The 22,954-nt window shown below is 43.5% G+C and overlaps 2 protein-coding genes across 3 annotated transcripts in view; one reads left to right on the top strand and one right to left on the bottom strand.

Annotated features, from left to right (window-relative positions):
- The window catches only part of crlf3 (cytokine receptor-like factor 3), a 48,141-nt gene extending 25,902 nt beyond the window's left edge, over positions 1 to 22,239 (bottom strand). The window contains exons 1-2 of the mRNA XM_068003850.1: positions 22,124 to 22,239; positions 4,318 to 4,452 (exon numbers count right to left, since the gene is read on the bottom strand). Of these exons, the coding sequence (XP_067859951.1) occupies positions 4,318 to 4,440 (123 nt within the window). The 5' untranslated portion in view covers positions 4,441 to 4,452; positions 22,124 to 22,239. The remainder of the gene's footprint in view (positions 1 to 4,317; positions 4,453 to 22,123) is intronic.
- Positions 22,240 to 22,466: 227 nt separating this feature from the next.
- The window catches only part of atad5a (ATPase family AAA domain containing 5a), a 57,129-nt gene continuing 56,641 nt past the window's right edge, over positions 22,467 to 22,954 (top strand). For both annotated transcript variants that reach the window (XM_068003851.1, XM_068003852.1), the window contains exon 1: positions 22,467 to 22,763. The gene's annotated coding sequence lies outside the window, so the exon portion shown is untranslated. The remainder of the gene's footprint in view (positions 22,764 to 22,954) is intronic.

A 22,954-nucleotide genomic window follows, 5' to 3' on the forward strand; every position in this document is an offset into this window, starting at 1 on the left:
AAGCATTTTTAATCATACACATCCCACTCACCAGACGTGGCACATGGACCTGGGCCCTGTTCCAGAAGACTGAACTCCGCCTCCTCCCTCTCAGAGTTAAATGATCATTCTGAATCAGATAAAGGCCGTGAGCAGCTGAGCCATACAGTCCAGGATGGGACCGAGTTCGATCCCATTCTGCAGTTAGCTGATCTCAGCCAGAGAGATAGTAGAATTCCTACAATTAGCCTCAAAGACCCTGGGTTGGTGTGGGGAAGATCAGCCAGGGTTCCTGCTCCTGAGCATTATTCAGTGACCTCCTGCTAGAAGTATGTGTGTGGATTTCAAGCAAGGACAAGATTGGGCTCAGCTGTCAAATCCCCTATGGTTGAATTTCCTGGTGACAGACAATGTCTAGACTCAGATGAAGAATGGCCACTTCGGTGCAGACAATCATGACTCTGTATCTCACGTCACAGTGTAAATAGATCCTGCCACAGCAAGTGACTGTACACTTTTCTATTATATCGATAGAACAACAACTTGCATTTATACAGCGACTTTAACCTAGTAAAACATCCCAAGGCACTTCACAGGAACGATTATCAAACCAAATCTGACACCGAGCCACATAAGGAGGTATTAGGACAGGTGACCAAAAGCTTGGTCAAAGAGGTAGGTTTTAAGGAGCATCTTAAAAAGAGAGAGGGAGAGAGGCGGAGAGGTTTAGGGAAGGAATGCCAGAGTTTAGGGCCTAGGCAGCTGAAGGCACGGCCGCCAATGGTGGGGCGATTAAAATCGGGGATGTGCAAGAGACAAGAATTGGAGGAGTGCAGAGATCTCGGAGGGTTGCAGGGCTGGAGGAGGCTACAGAGATAGGGAGGAGAGAGGCCATGGAGGGATTTGAAAACAAAAGGGAAAAGCAATGCCTGCACCTCAATTTGGACTTTAGAAAATTACAGACAGAGCTCTATCACACAGACCCTACAGTACACAGTGAAAGACTACAACAGTATGAACTGGATCTCATTTTTGGCCTAGCTGCAGTCCAAATATTTTTTCCACCCAACCATAGTCTCCCAGCCAGCTGTCTCTATGCATCACCCCGCCCCCACCCACCCCCCAAGGGTGAATGACAGGCTAGATCTAAGCTACAGAAATCCACAAAACATGTGTGTTCAGTCGCAGGCTGTGAGTGGATCACATGTCCCCCAAATGCAACCTTTTTTAACTCAAAACGTGCAAGCACTTTGGCTTCCTGACTTTTAAAAAAAAAATTGTTCATAGGATGTGGGAGTCACTGGCAAGGCCAGCATTTATTGCCCATCCCTAATTGCCTTTGAGAAGGTGATGGTGAGCCGCCTTCTTGAACCGCTGCAGTCCGTGTGGTGAAGGTTCTCCCACAGTGCTGTTAGGAAGGGAGTTCCAGGATTTTGACCCAGCGACGATGAAGGAACGGCGATATATTTCCAAGTCGGGATGGTGTGTGACTTGGAGGGGGAACATGCAGGTGGTATGTTATTCCCATGTGCCTGCTGCCCTTGTCCTTCTAGGTGTTAAGAGGTTGTGGGTTTGGGAGGTGCTGTCAAAAAAGCCTTGGCACGTTGCTGCAGTGCATCCTGTAGATGGTACACACTGCAGCCACAGTGCGCCGGTGGTGAAGGGAGTGAATGTTTAAGGTGGTGGAGGGGGTGCCAATCAAGCGGGCTGCTTTGTCCTGGATGGTGTCGAGCTTCATGAGGGTTGTTGGAGCTGCACTCATCCAGGCAAGTGGAGAGTATTCCATCACACTCCTGACTTATGCCTTGTAGATGGTGGAAAGGTTTTGGGGAGTCAGGACATGAGTCACTCGCCGCAGAATACCCAACCTACTCTTGTAGCCACAGTATTTATGTGGCTGGTCCAGTTAAGTGTCTGGTCAATGGTGACCCCCCAGGATATTGATGGTGGGAGATTCGGCGACGGTAATGCCGTTGAATGTCATGGGGAGGTGGTTAGATTCTCTCTTGTTGGAGATGGTCATTGCCTGGCACTTGTCTGACGTGAATGTTACTTGCCATTTATCAGCCCAAGCCTGAATGTTGTCCAGGACCTGCTGCAAGCGGGCACGGACTGCTTCATTATCTGAGGGGTTGTGAAAGGAACTGAACACTGAAATAGTCAGCAAATATCCCCATTTCTGACCTTATGATGGAGGGAAGGTCATTGATGAAGCAGCTGAAGATGGTTGGGCCTAGGACACTGCCCTGAGGAACTCCTGCAGCAATGTCCTGGGGCTGAGATGATTGGCCTCCAACAACCACTACCATCTTCCTTTGTGCTAGGTATGACTCCAGCCACTGGAGAGTTTTCCCCCTGATTCCCATTGACTTCAATTTTACTAGGGCTCCTTGGTGCCACACTTGGTCAAATGCTACCTTGATGTCAAGGGCAGTCACTCTCACCTCACATCTGGAATTCAGCTCCTTGGTCCATGTTTGGACCAAGGCTGTAATGAGGTCTGGAGCCGAGTGGTCCTGGCGGAACCCAAACTGAGCATCGGTGAGCAGGTTATTGGTGAGTAAGTGCCGCTTGATAGCACTGTCGATGACACCTTCCATCACTTTGCTGATGGTTGACAGTAGATTGATGGGGTGGTAATTGTCCGGATTGGATTTGTCTTGCTTTTTGTGGACAGGACATACCTGGGCAATTTTCCACATTGTCTGGTAGATCCCAGTGTTGTAGCTGTACTGGAACAGCTTGACTGTTTATAGAGCCTTTTCCTCCCGTTAGTTGTTTAATTGTCCACCACCATTCACAACTGGATACGGCAGGACTGCAGAGCTTTGATCTGATCCGTTGGTTGTGGAATTGCTTAGCTCTGTCTATAGCCTGTTGCTTCCGCTGTTTAGCATGCATGTAGTCCTGTGTTGTAGCTTCACCAGGTTGGCAGCTCATTTTTAGGTATGCCTGGCGCTGCTCTTCTACACTCCTCATTGAACCAGGGTTGATCCCCTGGCTTGTTGGTAATGGTAGAGTGAGGAATATGCCGGGCCACGAGGTTACAGATTTTGCTGGAATACAATTCCGCTGCTGCTGATGGCCCACAGCGCCTCATGGATGCCCGGTTTTGAGCTGCTAGATCTGTTCTGAATTTATCCCATTTAGCACGGTGATAGTGCCACACAACACGTTAGATGGTGTCCTCAGTGTGAAGTCGGGACTTCACCCCCTTGCGAGAATTTCTCACCACAGAGGAACAAGTACGAGAGTTGAACTAAATCTAGTTTTGTACTCTTGAAGGCTACAAGCGACTGGCAAAGTTTTGCGAAAATCTGTTCTCTTCAAAAGCCCTTTTATGTTAATAGACACCATTCATTCACATGCTGCGAGATGGGGAGGTGATGTGCTCCAAGGCCTCCAACAGAACTACCTTGTACCCAGATCTGAAGTTAGAGGGCAAGAATAGGTCTAGGAGTTTCCCACTTCACAATTGCCCCCAGCACCCAAATAACAAAATCCCCAAGTTTAAAAAAAAACACAAATGCTTGAAATCTGGAATGAAAAAGAAAATTGGATCAAATTCAGCCAAAGTCACTCCAAACTGGTCCTGATTTGGGATAATATGGAAGAAAGGGAAGCAGCATTCCTCGCTGGTTTTCTTCCCATTTCCCTTGAAACCAGGAGTAAGTCACTTGGAGTTCCAGACTGTGTACCAATACGGAGGATATCATCATATTGAGCAACGCATTCTGGGATAATCCACATGAATATAAATAAAATACAGGTTCTACCTCTGATCATTAACTACACTCTAATGCATTACTCGATTATTAGTAAACCCAACAGTGTCAGCTTAACTCAACTGTAGCACTCAAGTCCAAGTTAGAAGGTTGTGGGTTCAAGCCCCACTCCAAACTGGAGCACATAATCCAGGCTGACACTCCCAGCGCAGTACGGACGGAATGCTGCACTGTTGGAGGTGCTACCTTGCGGATGAGTCGTTAAACTGAGGCCCCCTCTGCCCTCTCGGGTGGACGTGAATGATCCCATGGTACATTTTTTGAAGGTGAACAAGTAGTTCTCTTAGTGTTGTGGCCAATATTCATCCTTCAACAAACCCCACCAAAACAGATTAACTGGCCATTCACCTCATTGCCATTTGTTGAATCTTGCTGTGCCCAAATTGGCTGCTGCATTTGGCTCCAAAACAACAGTGACTGCACTTCAAATAATAATTCATTGGCTGTGAAGTGCTTTGGAGTGTCCAGAGGATGTGAAAGGAGCTAGATAAATGCAAGTTCTTCCTTAGTGAAAGAAGACCTTCCCCCTCCCAAAACAATAAAAGAAACCAACCTGTTTTCTTGCCTGAGTCAGGCCTTGTAGTCGCTCTTGCAGCTCATCCTTGTAGTTCTTTGCTGCCTCAATACTCTCCTTAGCTTCTTGAAGCAGTTCAGTCTGAACCTCAATCTCCATCATCGTAATTTTCCCCTAAGCACATTAACAAAACAACAGTGAGAGACTGCTCCAATCAGCTAGCTCCACAGAAGAATATTAACAAGATGTGACTTAAATTAAAATCAACTATTTACTTTACTTACATCCAGTTTTGATGAAAGGTCATCAAACTGAAATGTTAACTGCGTTTCGGTATCTCCACTGATGCTTCCAGCATTTTCTGTTTTTATTTCAACTATTTACTTACTCATTCTACCTTCAGAAAGCAGGTTAGCTCAAACCAGATTATTACATACAAAATAGTACTTCACTGCAATCTTACACTAATTTTGCCAAATTTGTGTCATATTGGAAATAGGAAAGCAGTCATGAACTTTTCTAAGAGGGAACAAGTCTACAAGCAGGGTATACTTATAAAATAATGTCTTGAATGAGGCTATAGTATGTATAATCTCCATGTTTCCACACAATACCAAAATAGGACTCAAAAGGGATTTAGATTACTAGGCCAATAGGTGGCAGGTGAAATTTAATAAGTGTCAAATAATTAGTACAGGAGCAAAGAACCAGAAGAGTAACAATGTGTTAAATGGAACAATGATGCAATATGCTGAGCAGTAGAGAAATCTACAGGTTATAGTGACTAAATCTATGAAATTATCACCACAGCGCTTAACTGCAGTAAATGGTAAACCAGGTACTGGCTACAATAGCAGAGAGACACACAGCAACAATATAAATTTAATAAGAGGTTATATTGTTGCTGTGCAAGGCTTTGGTCAGAGATCAGTTCTGATCAAGGAATCATTGGAAGGATACTGTTGATTAGGATGGATAGGGCTCGAGGGGTTAAATGGCCTGCTCCTGTTCCTATGTTCCACAGTGTGGAGATGCTGGTGATGGACTGGGGTGGATAAATGTAAGGAATCTTACAACACCAGGTTATAGTCCAACAGTTTTATTTGGACTGTTGGACTATAACCTGGTGTAAGATTCCTTACATATGTTCCACAGGTTACTGCAAGTGACACTGTTTCAGTTCGAGCCAGAGGCGGGGGTAGTGGGTTGAGAATAAAGAAATCTATCAGGGGCAATGATGTCTGAAACCTGGCACTGGGAATCTCAAACTCGGCTCCCAAACAGACACGTTTCTGAAAATAAATGTGGTTCGACAATATATTTTTTTTAGATAGAGGGTCAAAATATTTACAATAAAAAAATTTCTGCAGGATAACAAAACCAGCGAGGTTGGAGCTTCAGGTTTAGTTAATTTCTAAAATAAAACAAAATAAAAAGTGTACTTTATTGAGTTCAAAATGCTGAGAAATATAAAACTAAGAACACAGAGACAGAGAGAGCCCATTCCTGACTGAGCTTTATCCCTCCATTGCTCCTGTCTCCGCAGCCTTCTGGGTATATTTGGCATATACCGGTTTGTACCGCTGCTCCCGGGGGCGGAATATGTTAAGGTGCAATTTCAGGGGGGCCGGCAGTTTACCAGTTCCTCAGCCGAGTGGTCGCTATTCACGCGTGTACCTAAACAGCGAAGGTCAGTGGAGAGATAATCACAGCCAAGCCAGATGCTGTCCTCAAGCGGTGTTCAACATGCGGATTTTCTAGCAGGCATCTCAGGATAGCAATCAGGAGAAGGAACCCTGGCTGATTCCTTCCACCCACCCTCCGCCCACCCTCCAAGCACAATGGCAGTGAGACTAAGAGTTCCGCCTGAGTTAAGATCAGCAGCAAAGACAGGATACGAAACCTTGGAGCTTCCTTATTCAGTATATTTCAGTTCACGCAGTAACTGCTATGACTGGACATTCAAACCCACTGTTCCCGCACATATTACGAAGCAACAACCTTTCACCATATTTAAATATCATGACACCACAATGAAAACAAATGCAAGCCCACATTCTCTGCCTTTTCCACAACAGATACCACAAATCCCCAGCTTACGGTTTTCCTGTTGGTTGGTATTCACACTAAAAACAGCCTAGGAAGTGACATTTAAGTTTTTGATCATATAATTAGGTAATCTGCCTCAAAATATAGGTTACTGCAGAGAATGAGATGCGGCCCATCCCTGCAGGTCAAATACAACTCAGCATTTGGTGCTTTCCCTAAAATGAATTTTTTGATATCTTAATGGTTTAAAGACATTTCACACATGGAGAAATTTAGTGTAAGTCAACCCCACATGTTCATGAGTCACTTTCCAAGATTAGGAGGCAATTGGAGTAGAAAGCCCAATCACACAAAAAATAAGACTTGAAATTTGATTCAGGGTCTCAATGGGGGGGGGGGGGGGGAGAGAGAAGAGAGAAAGAGAAAGAGAGAGTGTTACAGAAAATTAGGAATGTGCAAACATTATGCAATAATGTTTTTGGGCGGTTACATTTTGGGGCAAATTCCACCTTAAATAGATATTAAGATGCTAAGAGTATCACACATTAGCGCACTTGTAATTAAGAGTCCATACCTCCACTAATCTCTCTATATAGGTCCTTGAGAGGTAACAGTGGTTTGGACCTCCCTCCCCTGAAGTTCCATGGCCACCCTCCAGTACCTTGCTCAAGTCACCATTGTTTGTGTGTGTTGTCAGACTATTTGACTATGGTGCTACTACAGCAGAGTCTGATCACGTGCTCACCCAACGTACACACAATCACACTTTACAGTAGGGATCACTGGATAGTGATCGGGAGTGGGAACCCCGGCTGATTTTTGCCCTGCTTAGTCAAGGGACCTCACAGTCAATCCTGGAACCATTACCATCTCTGCAGCTAACTCGGCTTAGACCAGGGATTATACCTGGGACCTTCCTGGTCTGTATGGCTCAGTTCCATACCAAGCAGTGCATTTACTGACTGAGCTAACGTGAGAAGAAGAGAATATCACTGTGTAGTAGCAAATCAGGAACGCACATTCCAATTGTTGCACGGTACAGCACGTTTGAATAACACTTTTCAGCTGCCCTTTTTACATTCTGTTGTACAAAGCAAAGCTGTAGAATACTCCAGTAAACAGGGCAGGTTGGGTAAACTTGGTTTGTATTCCCTTGAATTTAGAAAAAGACTTGCATTTATATAATGCCTTTCACCACCCAAGCTATTTTATAGCCATTTAAGTACTTTTGAAGTGTAGGAAATGGGCAGCCAACTTGCGCACAGCAAGTTCCCACAAACAGCAATGAGATAATGACCAGATAATCGGTTTAACATCTCATCCAAAATGACTGGAGTATCAGCCTAGATTTTGTGTTCAAGTCCCTGGAGTGGGACTTGATCCCTGACCTTCTGATTCAGAGGAGAGGCTGCTACCCACTGAGCCCAGACTGACACGGCTAGAAGGTTGGGGGTGATCTACTTGCGGTGTTTAAAAGAGATTCGATAGGGTAGAGACAGAGAAACTGCTTCCTCTGGTGGGGGAATCCAGGACAAGGGGGCATAATGAGATGTTAAACCCAGGCCGTCTGCCCTCTCAGGTGGACATAAAAGATCCCACGGCACTATTCTGAAGAAAAGCAGGGGGAGTTCTCCCCGGTGTCCAGGCCAATATTTATCCCTCAACCAACGTCACTAAAAACAGATTATCTGATCATTATCACACTGTTGTTTGTGGGAGCTTGCTGTGCGCAAATTGGCTGCCACGTTTCCTACATTACAACAGTGACTGCACTTCATTGGCTGTAAAGTGCTTTGGGACATCCTGAGGTCACGAAAGGCGCGTTATAAATACAAATCTTCCTTATTAATGCAGCTCCACAAAGCAGTCCCAAGACTCAAACTGCATAAATACTATAAGGAATCGTGGGAACACAGTATGATATGGGAGTGTTGTGGTTAGACATTATTTGCCTATCGTAATAATTTTAAAGAGTGAATCGTTCCTACCAATTGTTCTTTCCAAACCCCAGGCCAGACAAAATAGAGGCACAGCAGCTAATGTTACAAGGTCTGGGGAGAGGGCTCGAGTGTTTAGTCACAATATTGGAGGACAATGTCATCCAATCTCCCTGAGCTGAACCTTCCTTATGTTGGAAACTGACCAAATATTTTAATACATGTAATTCTCAGTCTTTCCTTTTACTTGTCGGTATACACACTTTCATTTACAATCTTAATATGAGCACCCATTCTATAGATTAAAAATCACACTTTTTTCAGACAAGCTGTCTTTTAAAAAAAGAAAAATGACACGTAAATCTATAATTTGGGTAAAATTTCTGTGCACAAAAGCAAGAGTCATCAGCGGTGGAAAGTGGACCATTTTGACATGCTCAGTCAATATCTCTCTCTCTCTCACACACACACACACACACACACACACACACTTGACTTTTTAAACCCAGTGTCAGCATATGGCACAGTATGAGTCAAATGTACAGTAAAGCTCCATCTGCACACAATGAGCTAACGATGTCCTTTAAACCAAAGCTAACTTAGGAATGTGGGGGGGAGGGAGGGAAGACGACATGAAAAAGCATGAAACACACACACATATACACGCACGCACCCCCTTCTGATCCCATCAGCATTGGTTTGATTGAAATTCAGATAGATGCCAGAGCTGAAAAGAGAATTATGTATCCCTCTGTCCAAATTCATTTAAGACACTCAAGTATGGGGTGAGTCAAGAAGTTTTTAAGAAAGACAGACTCTCTCGTGTTTGAACTGCAGATAATGAGATGTTTTAAGTAAAAGCAGAAAACTGCATTTTAAAAATGAAGAGTAAAAAGAGAATTGCGTGGGATTGAGAGATACAGGAAGACCCCTCACTCGATGCAGAAAGTCACTGGTGCTAACAGATTTGAGCCAAAGGACGATTTGGAACGTGAGCTGAGGAGCTTTGGGAAACTGGGTCACCCAAAAATGTAGAATGCTGGGCCCAACCACAAAATTTCTCCTCCTGTAAAGTTTTTTTTTAACATTTTGAAGAGAGGAATCAGAACAGAACAATAATTTAAACAGGAAATAGAGCAGAGAGGGCCAAAAAACGGCACGAAGAAACATTTCAACACAAAAGCTGCTACCTCAATGCATGCATTAAGTCGGGGTGGCCTTGCAGGATTAAATGCTGCAGTGCCCTGTGATTTTCTGGATGTCACAGTTTGATAACAATAGCAGCTGTCATGTCACCTAGATCAAATCTAGTAAATGGCTAGGTTGAACCCAGCTCAAATTTCAGGAGTAGGTCAGTCAAAAGACTGAACGTGAAACACCATGCACCAGGGGGAGGGTGGAGGAGGGAGACCTCCTACCATAAAACTCGAAGCGGGGGTGGGGGGGGAGGAGGGGGGGAAGGGAAGGGAACACACCCACTATCATGCCACTCCACGCATTAACAGATCACAACATACTGCTTTAGGAATTACCCCCTCAATGTGACAACAGCACTAAGAGCAGTCAGGACAATCCAGCGAGTAGGAAATACAAGTATATATACACAATAACAAATGGTCACTCACGAGATGCCCAGGACCCATGGGCCACAGCTTGGAACCATCTCACTCAATAACTCACGGATACCCCAAAGATATTAACAGCATTTTTTGTTTAAACAAAAATATTTTTTTAAAAAAAAGATTGGGGTTACAGCTACACGGAAGAAGAAACAACCCTTGCATTTATATAGCATCTCATTACATCCTCAGGATATTCCAAAGAGCTTCACAACCAATTAAGTACTTTTGAAGTCTGGTCGCTGCCAATGTGTAGACAAACGTGGCAGCCAATTTGCCTACAGTAAAGGAGTTGGCCAGAAGACTGGGAGAACACCTCTCCTCGTCTTCAAATAGTGAAGCAATAGATAGGGCGAACAGGGTGCTAGGGTGTATTTACAGGACAATACACTATAAAACAAAGCATACTATTTTGTCCTTATACAAGACCTTGGTTAGGCCTCAATTAGAATACTGGTGGGTGATATTGAGGCTTTGGAAAGGGTGCAGAGGAGGGCTATAAGATTAATCCCAGTTTAAAGCATCGCAGTTACCCAGATAGGCTCAAAGAGCTGGGTCTCTATATTATAGAGAAGCACAGACTTAGTGGTGAGTTGATCGAGGTTTATAAGATGATGAAGGGATTAGATTGTGTTTTTGTAGACAGTTTGTTTCAACTAAATAGGTTAGGGAGGACCAGGGGTCACAATCTCAAGTTATGTAAAGGCAGAACTAGGTTAAATGTCAGGAGGTAATTCTTTTCCCAGAGAATAGTGGACCTGTGGAATAGGCTGTCGGCTCGTGTGGTGAATGCTGATTTGCTGAATTCTTTCAAGTGAGAATTGGACCTGTTTCTGCCTAGGGCGGAGATCAAGAGTAGGTACTGAGGTACTGTATAACATTAATCAGGGCCAGGGTGATCGCCTGGACTAGTTTCGACCACCTAAGAGGGTCAGAGAGGAATTTCCCAGGTTCTTCCCCCAATTGACCTGTGTTTTTAATCTAGTTTTTCATCTCTCCCAGGAGATTACACAGTGGGTTGGGGAGTGTATGTATCGTATTTGTGTGGGACAGGCTAAATAGACCAGTAGGTCTTTTCCTGTGTCACTTTTTGTATGTTTGTATATTAGTGCCATTGGATCTTTAATATCGCATCCGAAAGACAGCACCTCTGACAATGCAGCACTTCTTCAGTGTTGCACTGTCAGCCTAGATTATGTACTCCAGTAAGTGGGGCTTCAACACACAACTCTCTGACCCAGAGGGGACAATGCTACCAATTGAGCCAGGCCAACACCTGGTAACACGAACAGAGCTTTGATGCTTTGAAGGTTTATTTTTTTAAACTTGGCTTTGATCTGACTGTACACCCGCTATGAAGCCGTGTTACTGTTTCAGTTCCTGAATGTCATTGTCCGGCCCCATTCTGATTTCCTCTGGCACAGATGCACCAGCACCCAACATTTTGGAGCTCAAACACAGACAGAGCCCAAAGCTGGCTCATTCATCAGAGACCTTGCTCCAAAATGGAGGCAGCTTTGTTTTAAAATTGATCAATATAAACAGAATTTGGGTTAAACTACATTTTCGTTCATATTTGTTGCACTTTTTACAACACATTAATGCGTTTCGTTGACAACACCCTACAGAATGTATTTGATAAAAACAGGAAAGTTAGAGGAAATTGATCAGCTCCCTCAATGGTAAATGCAACATCCATTGAGGTACTGAACCACACAGACCAGGAAAGTTCCAGATTCGCTCCTCTGCTGACTTGGCATATCTTTACACAGCAATAGAAGGGGTTGTCACATTTGGCATTAGTGGCTAGGGAAGGTTAACAAACCTGCCAAGATTCCAGCCTTTGGTTGCTAGGATCGGATCAGGCTCAGGCTCAGGCTCAGGTGCGATGACTTCCATGGTTAAATAGCCCACCAATACTTACACGTAAAGAATGGCTACTTGCGCCTGGTACCAGAGTGAACTTGGAGCCCATGGAATCTTACCCCCAGCAAGTCAGTGCTTCGGGGAGGAGGAAAAAATTGGAGGGGGTGGGACTGGAAAAATGAAATGAAAAGGAACTTGACACAAAAATTAATACCAGAAGGACCTGGATTCCATTGAGAGTTTTCCTTTATTCTTGCGCCCCAGATAATCATCCTGACCAGCTCAAAGTATTGTTTTAAAAACTAGGAGGTCCACATACACAAGATCATCTCTTTGCATCAGGAATTCAGATGGTTTGAAAATTGCAAAAACCATAGTCAGAGTTCTGCAAAAAACTATTACTATATACGATATCAAAATGAGTGTGGTCTCCCTTGCCCTTCATGATTACTTATCTGCCAGATCACTTTTGTGCTATTGTTTTAAGCTCCAATGTCTGTGGGCAGATCAGGTAAGTAAGCTGGAGGCAGTGACCAAAGTTACATAACTTTCCCAGTATCACCACTAAACTTGAATTTTTCCAAAAATACTCTGTCTAACACAGACAGATGTCCATATAAAAAGAAGTAAGCCTTAAGAGGTAGGAGCAGGCGAAGGCTATTTGGCCCTTCGAGCCTGCTCCACCATTTAATGAGATGATGGCTGATTTGATTTTTACCTCAACTCCACTTTCCCATCTTTTCCCTATATCCCTTGACTCCCTGCTGATCAAAAATTTGTCTAACTCAGTCTCGAATATGATTACTGAGCTATCCTATTAAAAGCAAGTTAAACTAGCCTTTTAAATACTAATTGTTGCTGTCAGGAATTCACTGTCACCATCACAGAATGAACTTGTCAGCCAGGTTTCTAAATCCAGGTGATTTTGGCTGCAGTATAAAAGCACAGTAAATTTAATTTTTAAAAAAAGTCGCTCTCCCATTGCACTGAAGCACGGTTAGAGGCTGGGGAATAATTAGATCAGGGCAAGTAGAAGCAAATCGGTCTCCGTTTTTTAAAAAATCACACAAACTGTCATTATTTTTATATATTTCTATTATAAATTCCTTTCTATTATAAATTCCTATTATAAATTCCTCTTAAGGCTTACTTTTTATATAGACATCTGTCTGTGTTAGACAGAGTATTTTTGGAAAATTTCAAGTTTAGTGGTGATACTGGGAAAGTTATGTAACTTTGGTCACTGCCTCCAGCTTAATTAAATTATAATTATAATTAAAACTGCCTATGTAAACTTGTCATGCTGCTTACATCTTCCTGCCAGTGGCGGCACCACATTGCCTCTACTGCAATCGGCCTGGGGGAAGAGGAAGTTTAATTACAGTGTTACAAGTTTACATAGGCAGTTTCCATTATAAATGTGGACACAGAAATTTATACAGGGAAAAGCTGTCTTGAAGCACGTGCAGACATAAACATTTTTAATATGGATAAATGGAAGAGAAAGCGCACAAAGGCAATACAAACAATTAGAATATCATCACAGTTCATGTAATAATGTAGTAGTGAACCAAATTAAATCAGGAAGCTCCAAGATTTGGTCTGTTCTGACAGATGTCAGCCAGGTTGGTGGTGCTGGGGCGGGGGCGAGGGGAAGGAGGAGGGAGTGGAACGAATCGTCCAAGGATTCCCTCATTCCTGATCACCATCCAGTGACCCCTATTGGACAGAGTGCAAATGGGGACATCAGATGAGGACAGGATTGGTCTGTCGTCATCCTAATGGGAACCCACCTCTCCTCAAGGAGCACGATTACATGGGTAACAGCTTCCCTCGTGTACCTCACCCATGCATTCGTTCCTCATACGTGAGCTTTTCGACCATGGAGGTGCATCAGAACCAAACCCAATCCTGTCCTCACTGCGTGTCCACACATCGGAGCAAGAGTGGGAACCATGGCTGATTTCCTCTCTACTCCCTCTCCCAGGCCCAAGGGTATTGAGGCAATGCCCCTCCATGCTGTCCTGCCCAATAATCGGCCAACTCGGCACAGATTAAAGGCTGGAGTTGTGACCTTCCTGGTCTGGATGACCTAATTCCACAACAGACAGGTCACTTGCCAATCAAGCCGTGCTATTAATTTTCAGAAGATCTTCAGGAGGAACGAGGAGGGCAAGGAATTAAGAAAAAAAAAATTCTCTCATGTCTCCTATAGTGCAGCAAGGACAGCCCAATCCATGCATGCTACTAGAGAAAACGACACCCCATGTGCAGCAGCTAGTAAATGAAGAAGTGCAAGAATGACAAATAAGGCAAGATTAATAACTGTGGTTTCTGCAAATTTCCGCCTGTTGCAGCTGAACCAGTTTAAAAAAAAATAGGCATGCAAAATATATTGTTACCAGTTCTAAACCACACAACCACATCCTTGAGTTAGTTCATTATTAAAAAAAGATAATATTGAACTTAAAATTGAAAATAGTATTGAAAATAAAAAGGAGATTACTCAGGCACACATTAGCTACATAGAATTTTAAGGCATCAAGAGGTATGGGGAGAGAGCGGGAATATGGTATTGAGATAGAGGATCAGCCATGGTCATATTGAATGGCGGAGCAGGCTCAAAGGACCGAATGGCCTACTCTTGCTCCTATTTTCTATGCTCCATGTGAGCCTCCTCCCACCCTATCAACATATCCTTCTATTCCTGTATCCCTCATTTACTTATCTAGCTTCTCCTTAAATATATCTATGCTATTCACCTCAACCACTCCACGTGGTAGCAAGTTCCACATTCTCACCACTGAGTAAAGAGGTGTCTCCTGAATTCCTTATTGGATTTATTGCAGTTCAATGCCAGAGCTGCCAAGTTATTCCTCAAACTGATTCATAAGAAGGTGTCATTGCCACAAGTTCGGCTCTTTCCTCATGCCAAGTATAAAAATAAAGAAACAACTTGCATTTAAAAAGCACCTTTCACAACCTTAGAACATCCCAAAGTGTTTCACAGCCAATGAAGTACTTTTGAAGTGTAGTTACTGTTGTAATGTAAGGAAACGCATCAGCCATTTTGTGCTGCGCAAGGTCCCACAAACCCCAAGAGATAAATGACCAGATAATCTGTTTTAGGTTGAGGGATAAATATTGACCTGAACATCAGGGAGAACTCCCATGCTCTTCTTCGAATAGTGCCCTGGGATCTTTTACATTCACCCGAGAGGGCAGACGGGGCCTCGGTTTAATGTCTCATCCGAAAGATGGCACCTCAGACAGTCCAATACTTCCTCGGTACTGCACTGAACTGTCAGCTTAGATTATGTGCTCAAGTCTCTGGAGTGGGACTTGAGCCCACATCCTTCCGACTCAGAGGCAAGAGTGCTACCCACAGGACCAAAGTCGACATCAGCTCAACCCAATGTACAGTACAATATCTGCAAGTTTTGTAGGGGTGGGGAGAAACATTGCTGAAGTGAAACCTAACAGTACATGTAAAGTTAAGGCAGAAATCCAAAACACACTATAGTATACTTTGTGACAAACTGGCACAGCCTTCGCGCTGAGGACACCATCCAATGTGTTGTGTGGCACTATCACCGTACTAAATGGGATAGATTCAGAACAGATCTAGCAGCTCAAAACTGGGCATCCAGGAGGCGCTGTGGGCCATCAGCAGCAGAATTGTACTCCAGCACAATCTGTAACCTCATGGCCCAGCATATTCCTCACTCTACCATTACCAACAAGCCAGGGGATCAACCCTGGTTCAATGAGGAGTGTAGAAGAGCAGCCAGGAGCAACACCAGGCATACCTAAAAATGACGTGCCAACCTGGTGAAGCTACAACTCAGGACTAGATGCATGCTAAACAGCAGCAGCAACATGTTATAGACAGAGCTAAACGATTCCACAACCAACGGATCAGATCAAAGCTCTGCAGTCCTGCCACATCCAGTTGTGAATGGTGGTGGACAATTAAACAACTAACGGGAGGAGGCTCTGCAAACATCCCCATCCTCAATGATGGCGGAGTCCAGCACGCGAGTGCAAAAAACAAGCGCTGAAGCGTTTGCAACCATCTTCAGCCAGAAGCGCCGAGTGGATGACCCATCTCGGCCTCCTCCCGATATCCCCACCATCACAGAAGCCAGTCTTCAGCCAATTCGATTCACTCCACGTGATATCAACGACTGAGTTCACTGGATACAGCAAAGGCTATGGGCCCCGACAATATCCCGGCTGTAGTGCTGAAGTCTTGTGCTCCAGAACTAGCTGCGCCTCTAGCCAAACTGTTCCAGTACAGCTACAACACTGGCATCTACCCAACAATGTGAAAAATTGCCCAGGTATGTCCTGTCCACAAAAAGCAGGACAAATCCAATCCAGACAATTACTGCCCCATGCACAGGATGCGCTGCAGCAACTTGCCAAGGCTTCTTCGACAGCACCTCCCAAACCCGCGACCTCTACCACCTAGAAGGACAAGGACATCAAGCACATGGGAATACCACCACCTGCATGTTCCCCTCCAAGTCACACACCATCCCGACTTGGAAATATATCTCTGTTCCTTCATCGGCGCTGGGTCAAAATCCTGGAACTCCCTTCCTAACAGCACTGTGGGAGAACCTTCATCATACGGACTGCAGTGGCTCACCACCACCTTCTCAAGGGCAATTAGGGATGAGCAATAAATGCTGGCCTTGCCTGCGACGCCCACATCCCATGAACGAATAAAAAAAAGCTGTATCATCTACATATAGTCTCACTATAATCCTGCAACGTAATTTGATTTGCACACTTCTCTCTTTTTTTCCCCCTCTCTAATTTTCCATTCTCCCCTCCTAAGGTCCTGACTCAATGGGACATGAGCAGCCACTAAGTAGACTATTGGCTTTGGAATTCTTTTCCTTCCCCAGCCTCCATATTTCTCCGCTGCTCACCGAAGGTTGTGCCTCATTCAGTCCCACTGACGTCAGCAGTGCTCTCGTACTTCATTCAAGTGGCCACTCTTCCCCACTGAGCCTAGACAGCGAGCATCAGCAGCAACACAGCCAAGCCTGATCCTGTCCTCATCCAACTCCCATACAACCATAGAGGTTAATGATAACCAATCAGGATCAGATGAGGAACACTGAGTCCAATCGCAGAACACCCACTGACATCCTAGGTGACACTGGCCAAATAAGCACAGACCAGGGATTGAACATGGTGCCTCGCTGGTCTGCTTAGCCTAGGTGGTGCATTTACCCACTGAGTCAGACAGATAGCTCCATTTCTGGAACTTACACTTCTTGGTATTCCTCCCCTTTCTGGTTTCCTCTTTTTGGCTGGGCCAATAGAGTGTGCAACGGGCATGATCCTAATGCCACCAGAACAAACAACCGCCAACATAAAAATGCGTGCATAGAGTTAAATTAGGATTTGGTTTTCGTTTTTGTTATCTATAAAACATGATGTGTCCAGTGGTGCCCACCAGTCTCCTGTAATGTGGTCGTTACTAGCAGTTTCCAAACCTGAGGTACTTTCTCCACAGTTTGGCTGATACAGTGAAGTTCTTAAACACCTCAGTCCACCCATCTTTCTCCACAATTAAATCCATACCCAATGATGGCAGTACTCACCTTAAGATTTCATTTATCTGATTCCATGGTTTCTTCGGCTAGACTCTCAACACATGAAGGATATTCTACGGATTACTACTACAAGTTAAGGCCACCCTGATGTGATTACTTGATAAAGATTGGACCTTCAAACTGCGGTACAAAGTGCACCACAGCCTAAACTGTACCATAACTCCCCAGTACGATGTTCAAATATACCACAATCTTATTTAGAAAATGCAGGAAATACTCAACAGGTCCATCAACATCTGAAAAGAGAAAAGAAGGGTTAACGTTTCATGTGTAGACCCTTTGTCAGACTGTTCTTATGAGGGGTTTATACCTGAAAAGTTAACCCATCTTATTTCTTTTCCGATGTGTATTGCCAAATTTTTCTGTACTTTCAGATTTCCAGCGTTTCGTTCTTTTTACGATATTTCATCCTTTCTTCAATAATATGATCTAATTTATCCACATCAATATGCCCACTCATCTTCCCAGTTAAAAAATACTGACCCTCCTGTTCTAACGCCACTATACGCTATACTCTACATTGTTCAGCCCACAAAACGATGAATGAGAAGTCCAGCCAAACACACCTAGAATTCTCCAACGGGAGCATTCTCTTCTTGAGGCTGCTACTTCATAGTAAGTTCCTTTTCCTAAGCCTTCGGCCAATAGTAAGTGGCCATTCCTGTTTCCCAAGCACTCCAAACCAGGAAGGAAGGAGATACGCAAGGGCCGAAAAATTTCTCCCTCCACCCCTTTTTCACACTGTCACTGCATCACCTCCATTCATCACCATTCCTTAACCAATTCAACAGTTGGTTAAATCTCATATCCAACCACTGCTCAATGCTGGAGCTCCTCAAAATACTAACCAACTCCATCAGTCAGGCCAATCAATTAGATAAATATTGTGTCCAAGTGGTCTTTGTTGGTATCTCCTCCAGCTAGAATGGGCTTCTCCCATTGATCAAACAAGAGAGTGGCACAACCAGGCTTTATTAAGCTAATGTTGTAGACCCCACTTTTTAAAAAGAAAGTTCTGGAAACTTGCGACATTTTCCTCCCAAACGCAACATTCAGGTGCTAGTATTGAGTAAGGGATATAAATTTTTGCCCATTTACCATGCAACTTTACAAATGATATTAATAAAAAAGTAAAAGCATGATCCTTTTAAATCTGGAATAAAAACAGAAAATGCTCTGTAGGTCAATCACCATTTGAATGGAAAAAGATAAGCTATTGTTGTGGGAAAAAATCACCACTCGGAGTCAGACTTAAAGATTCAACATGCAGTTTATTGGACAAAGCTTTGGGAGAAGGACTGGACACTCCGTAGTGAACGCAAGATCCCCCTGTTGGTCATGATTATGGCTTAATAATCATAGAGACCAATACTAACAAAGTCCATGCAACATTGGTCCAGCATTTAATACACAGCCTTTCGGGTATTGAACATCCGTGATGTTCTGTGCGTATGCCTAACCCGTAACTCTCAGGTTACATGTTACAGATTTTGGGTGCAAAGTGCCCTATCTTTATGCTATTCGGCTGTTGAGGCGGCACATACGCATTTCTGTTATAAATTATCCCACCCTGTGCTTCTGGGCTGTGTCCATTAGTCCAGGTAGTTGGTGGACTAGTAATACTCCTGCCTTTTTATTGTTCTATTATCTTTCTTTTCCCCATCTATCCACTTTCTCTGTTGTTCTAAGGTCTGAGAAATATCCCAGCCATCCTTTTGCATCTGCTTAATCAACGAGTGTCTGTCAGTCGTGTACCCATTAGTCACTTCATCGTTGCCTTTAATTCAACAGTCCAAAATCCACGCTAACACTATCATTTGGGGTGGGGTTCTTTAAGAAGAAAATGTTAATGACAAGAAAAGGCCATTCAGCCCACTGAACTGGTCCCTCTAGCTCCTTCATTGAATCTAAATGACCCGCAGTGTATTTCCAGAAATTTCTAACTTTACTATAAACAGTACACTCCACACGTAGGATTTATTACAAATAAAATAAGACCCTTTTGGAAGGTCCTCTATGTAAAGATAGAAAGAGGACAACAAAAGACCATTGGGCCCATCAATGCTCAACCCATCCATTAGAAAACACAACCTCATGCACCAGCTTCCCCGATCACTAGTGATACTAACTCCTGGGGTAAGGGGTATGAGAAATATATATTGTCCAGCATACTGAACTTCATATCATGATGTATTGACACCAATATATGACCCTTTGAAAATAAGACGCAGATTCCCTGGTGCAATACACTTTTCAAACGGGAGTGGATATCTCTGTACTGACTACAGTTCAATCTGTTTCGATGCACACAGCAATCAGGTTTAAGTTACGAACTAATATTACATCGTTTTGGCTGTCCTTGAGCATTCTTTAAATTATACAATAAGTACAGCAATAAAAAGAATCATCACTCAAGGACGCCAATAAGTCAGTGAACATCGAGCTACTCATTGGAGTTCAGAAGAATGAGAGGCGATCTTATTGATTGTGAAGGGGCTTGATCGGGTGGATGCAGTAAGGATGTTCCCAAGGATGGGTGAAACTAGAACTAGGGGGCATAATCTTAGAATAAGGGGCTGCTCTTTCAAAACTGAGATGAGGAGAAACTTCTTCACTCAGAGGGTAGTAGGTCTGTGGAATTTGCTGCCCCAGGAAGCTGTGGAAGCTACATCATTAAATAAATTTAAAACAGAAATAGACAGTTTCCTAGAAGTAAGGGGAATTAGGGGTTACGGGGAGTGGGCAGGAAATTGGACATGAATTTAAATTCGAGGTTAGGATCAGATCAGCCATGATCTTACTGAATGGCGGAGCAGGCTCGAGGGGCCGATTGGCCTACTCCTGCTCCTATTTCTTATGTTCTTACATCAAAACTACAGCACAGAAACAGGTCATTCGGCCCAACTGGTCTATGCCGGCGTTTATGCTCCACACGTTTATCCTCCCTCCCTACTTCATCTCACCCTGTCAGGATACCCTTCTATTCCTTTCTTCCTCATTTGTTTACCTAACTTCACTTTAAATACATTCATGCTATTTGCCTCAACTACTCCTTGTGGTACAGCCTTCCACATTCTTAACACTCTTTAGGTAAAGAAGTTTCTCCTGAATTCCCTATTGGATTTATTGGTGACTATTTTATATTTATTCCCTCTAGTTTTAGATTCCCCCACAAGTGGAAACATTTTCTCTATGTCTACCTATCACTATCTTAAAGACATCTATCAGGTCACCCCTCTCTTTTCTAAAAGAATCCCAGCCTGTTCAGCCTTTCCTGAAAAGGATATCCTCTCAGTTCTGGTATCATCCTTATGAATCTTTCTTGCACCCTCTATATCCTTTTTATAATATGGAGACCAGAACTGTGCACAATACTCCAAGTGTGGTCTAATCAAGATTACATAGAATGTACAGAACAGAAACAGGCCATTTGGCCCAACAGGTCCATATTGGTGTTTATGCTCCACACGAGCCTCCTCCCTCCCTACTTCATCTAACCCTATCAGGATATCCTTCTATTCCTTTCTCCCTCATATGCTTATCTAGTTTCCACTTAAATGCATCTATGCATAGGGGAGGGGGGGGGGAGGGGAGGGGGGGGGAGGAAAGAAGAGAGGGTAGAAATAATCACTGTCTATTGCATCAGTTAAATGAATTTGTGTTAAAGTGTGACAGGGAAATTCTAAAGAGAGATCAAAGAAAACACAAAAGATTACTAAAAGAGTACTGTGAACTTAGTCCAATATTCCAGACTTTTTCTTCAGGGAATATTGAGAAACTAAACTGTAATCTTTTTACACTTAAATAAAAAACTTCTACTTAACTTTAATCTCCCTCAACCATCTGCAATTATATTACCACATATGCATTCTGGCAACTGAAGGCATTCTTCATTCTCATCATCCTCGTTCCAACACAGAATTAGCTGGTCTGCTCCCAGTCCTTTGCTTATTTAGCTCTACAGACAGCTGCAGGGAAGTCCGTGAGAACAGTACGAATCGAATCACCTTCTGATCAACCCTGCCAGTGAAAGACCTCACCCGTGCTCTAGTGTTCCTAGTAGCCTAAAGATCAGGGACTAATAAATGGTACAGCAAAAATAAGAACGCATGCACACAGATATTTCCACTGCATTCATGCATAAGTTCCCCAAACCATTACCAAGTCTTAATAACAATATCTTTACTAATAATAATTCACTCATGATTTCCAATACACAAATCACGTTTCAAGTATCGACGATCTCACCATTGGGCAAGAAAGAAATCTTACCTCCATTAACACGACTGCAAAAACCTCAGGAGAGAGGAACTTTAAAGAAATGTACTTTCTACGCAATATAGAAATCTAAATATGCGCTTCCAGCAGACAAAAACATTACTTCACTCACCTCACTTGAGATTTCAGTCTACTTCTTATTAATGATCAAAAATGGAAACTGTTCTTTAATTCAAGATATCTCAATGCAGGAACAACTTTTTTTTTAAAGTGCAAACTTAGACAAATGACAAAGAAAACACAAGATAATTTTCTTGATCAAAAATAAATAGGCAATTTTCTCCCAAATTATTTTAGTGCAGCTACACAAGAGTCAATCTGGCAAACCACTTCCTACCAAAGAGTGCTGCGCAACCCTTGTGCCAAATACACGACACGGGGAGGAAAAAGGGACATTTAAAACACTTAATTTAAAAGGTGACGACTCATACTTCAATAAAAAAAATATTTTAAAAAGACTTACCGCCTCAATATCAGCTCATAATGAAGTAATATATAAGCCTCCCAGGGAGAAGTGAAGTGAAGAGTCTGACAGGACGAGACCAGGCCCACAACCGCCCAAGTGTCGGACAGCCTTCCCCCTCACGTCAATCAAGCCTGCGGCCCGAATGATTGACAGCCCTACGGACCAATCAGTGACCCCACATCGAAAACTGGGCGGCGGGAAGCGCCAATCGTGGGCGGGGAAAGGGCGGGGACAGTTTTTTGATTGACGGGCAAGGGCTCGCCCGCGACTCGATTGGTGGGTTAGCGGCACATGTCAAAGGTCATGGTGAATTGGCGCCATTTCTCGCTGGCCTGAAAGCTTTTCGGCGCTCGTTTCAAAGAGGTTTCCCCCCACGCTCTGGGGTAACCAGGGGGGGGAAACACAACGGAACGGAACATCAGTTTCTCTATGCGCCTCATTTTAAATATGTTTTCCATAGAACATGTCGCGTAAATTTAAACCAATACCAGTAACTGACGGTTTTTCCTTTTTTTTTATTAACGCAAATTACAAGGGGAGGCTTCTCAGCCTGAGGGCCCCGCTGTTGGTGTAAATGTAAGAGGGTAAAAGGGGCAACGAAATGTGGGACGTGGCCTTGAACCCGAGTTTCTTAAAGGCGAGTGTCTATGGCTTTGAATGTGTCAGTATTTGCGGAGATGCATTTTAGCCTGAGGGCTGTCGGTCCCTTTCATGTCGTTGATCATTGCCGTGTACAAAGATGAAAAATAATAACATTTTTAATTTAACTTGTGTATATTTTTGAATGCTTACTAGATACTGGGCAAGGGAATCAGTTTGTGTGACTGT

This window comes from Heptranchias perlo, chromosome 23, assembly GCF_035084215.1.
Source record: "Heptranchias perlo isolate sHepPer1 chromosome 23, sHepPer1.hap1, whole genome shotgun sequence".
In the NCBI taxonomy this organism is placed as follows: domain Eukaryota; kingdom Metazoa; phylum Chordata; class Chondrichthyes; order Hexanchiformes; family Hexanchidae; genus Heptranchias; species Heptranchias perlo.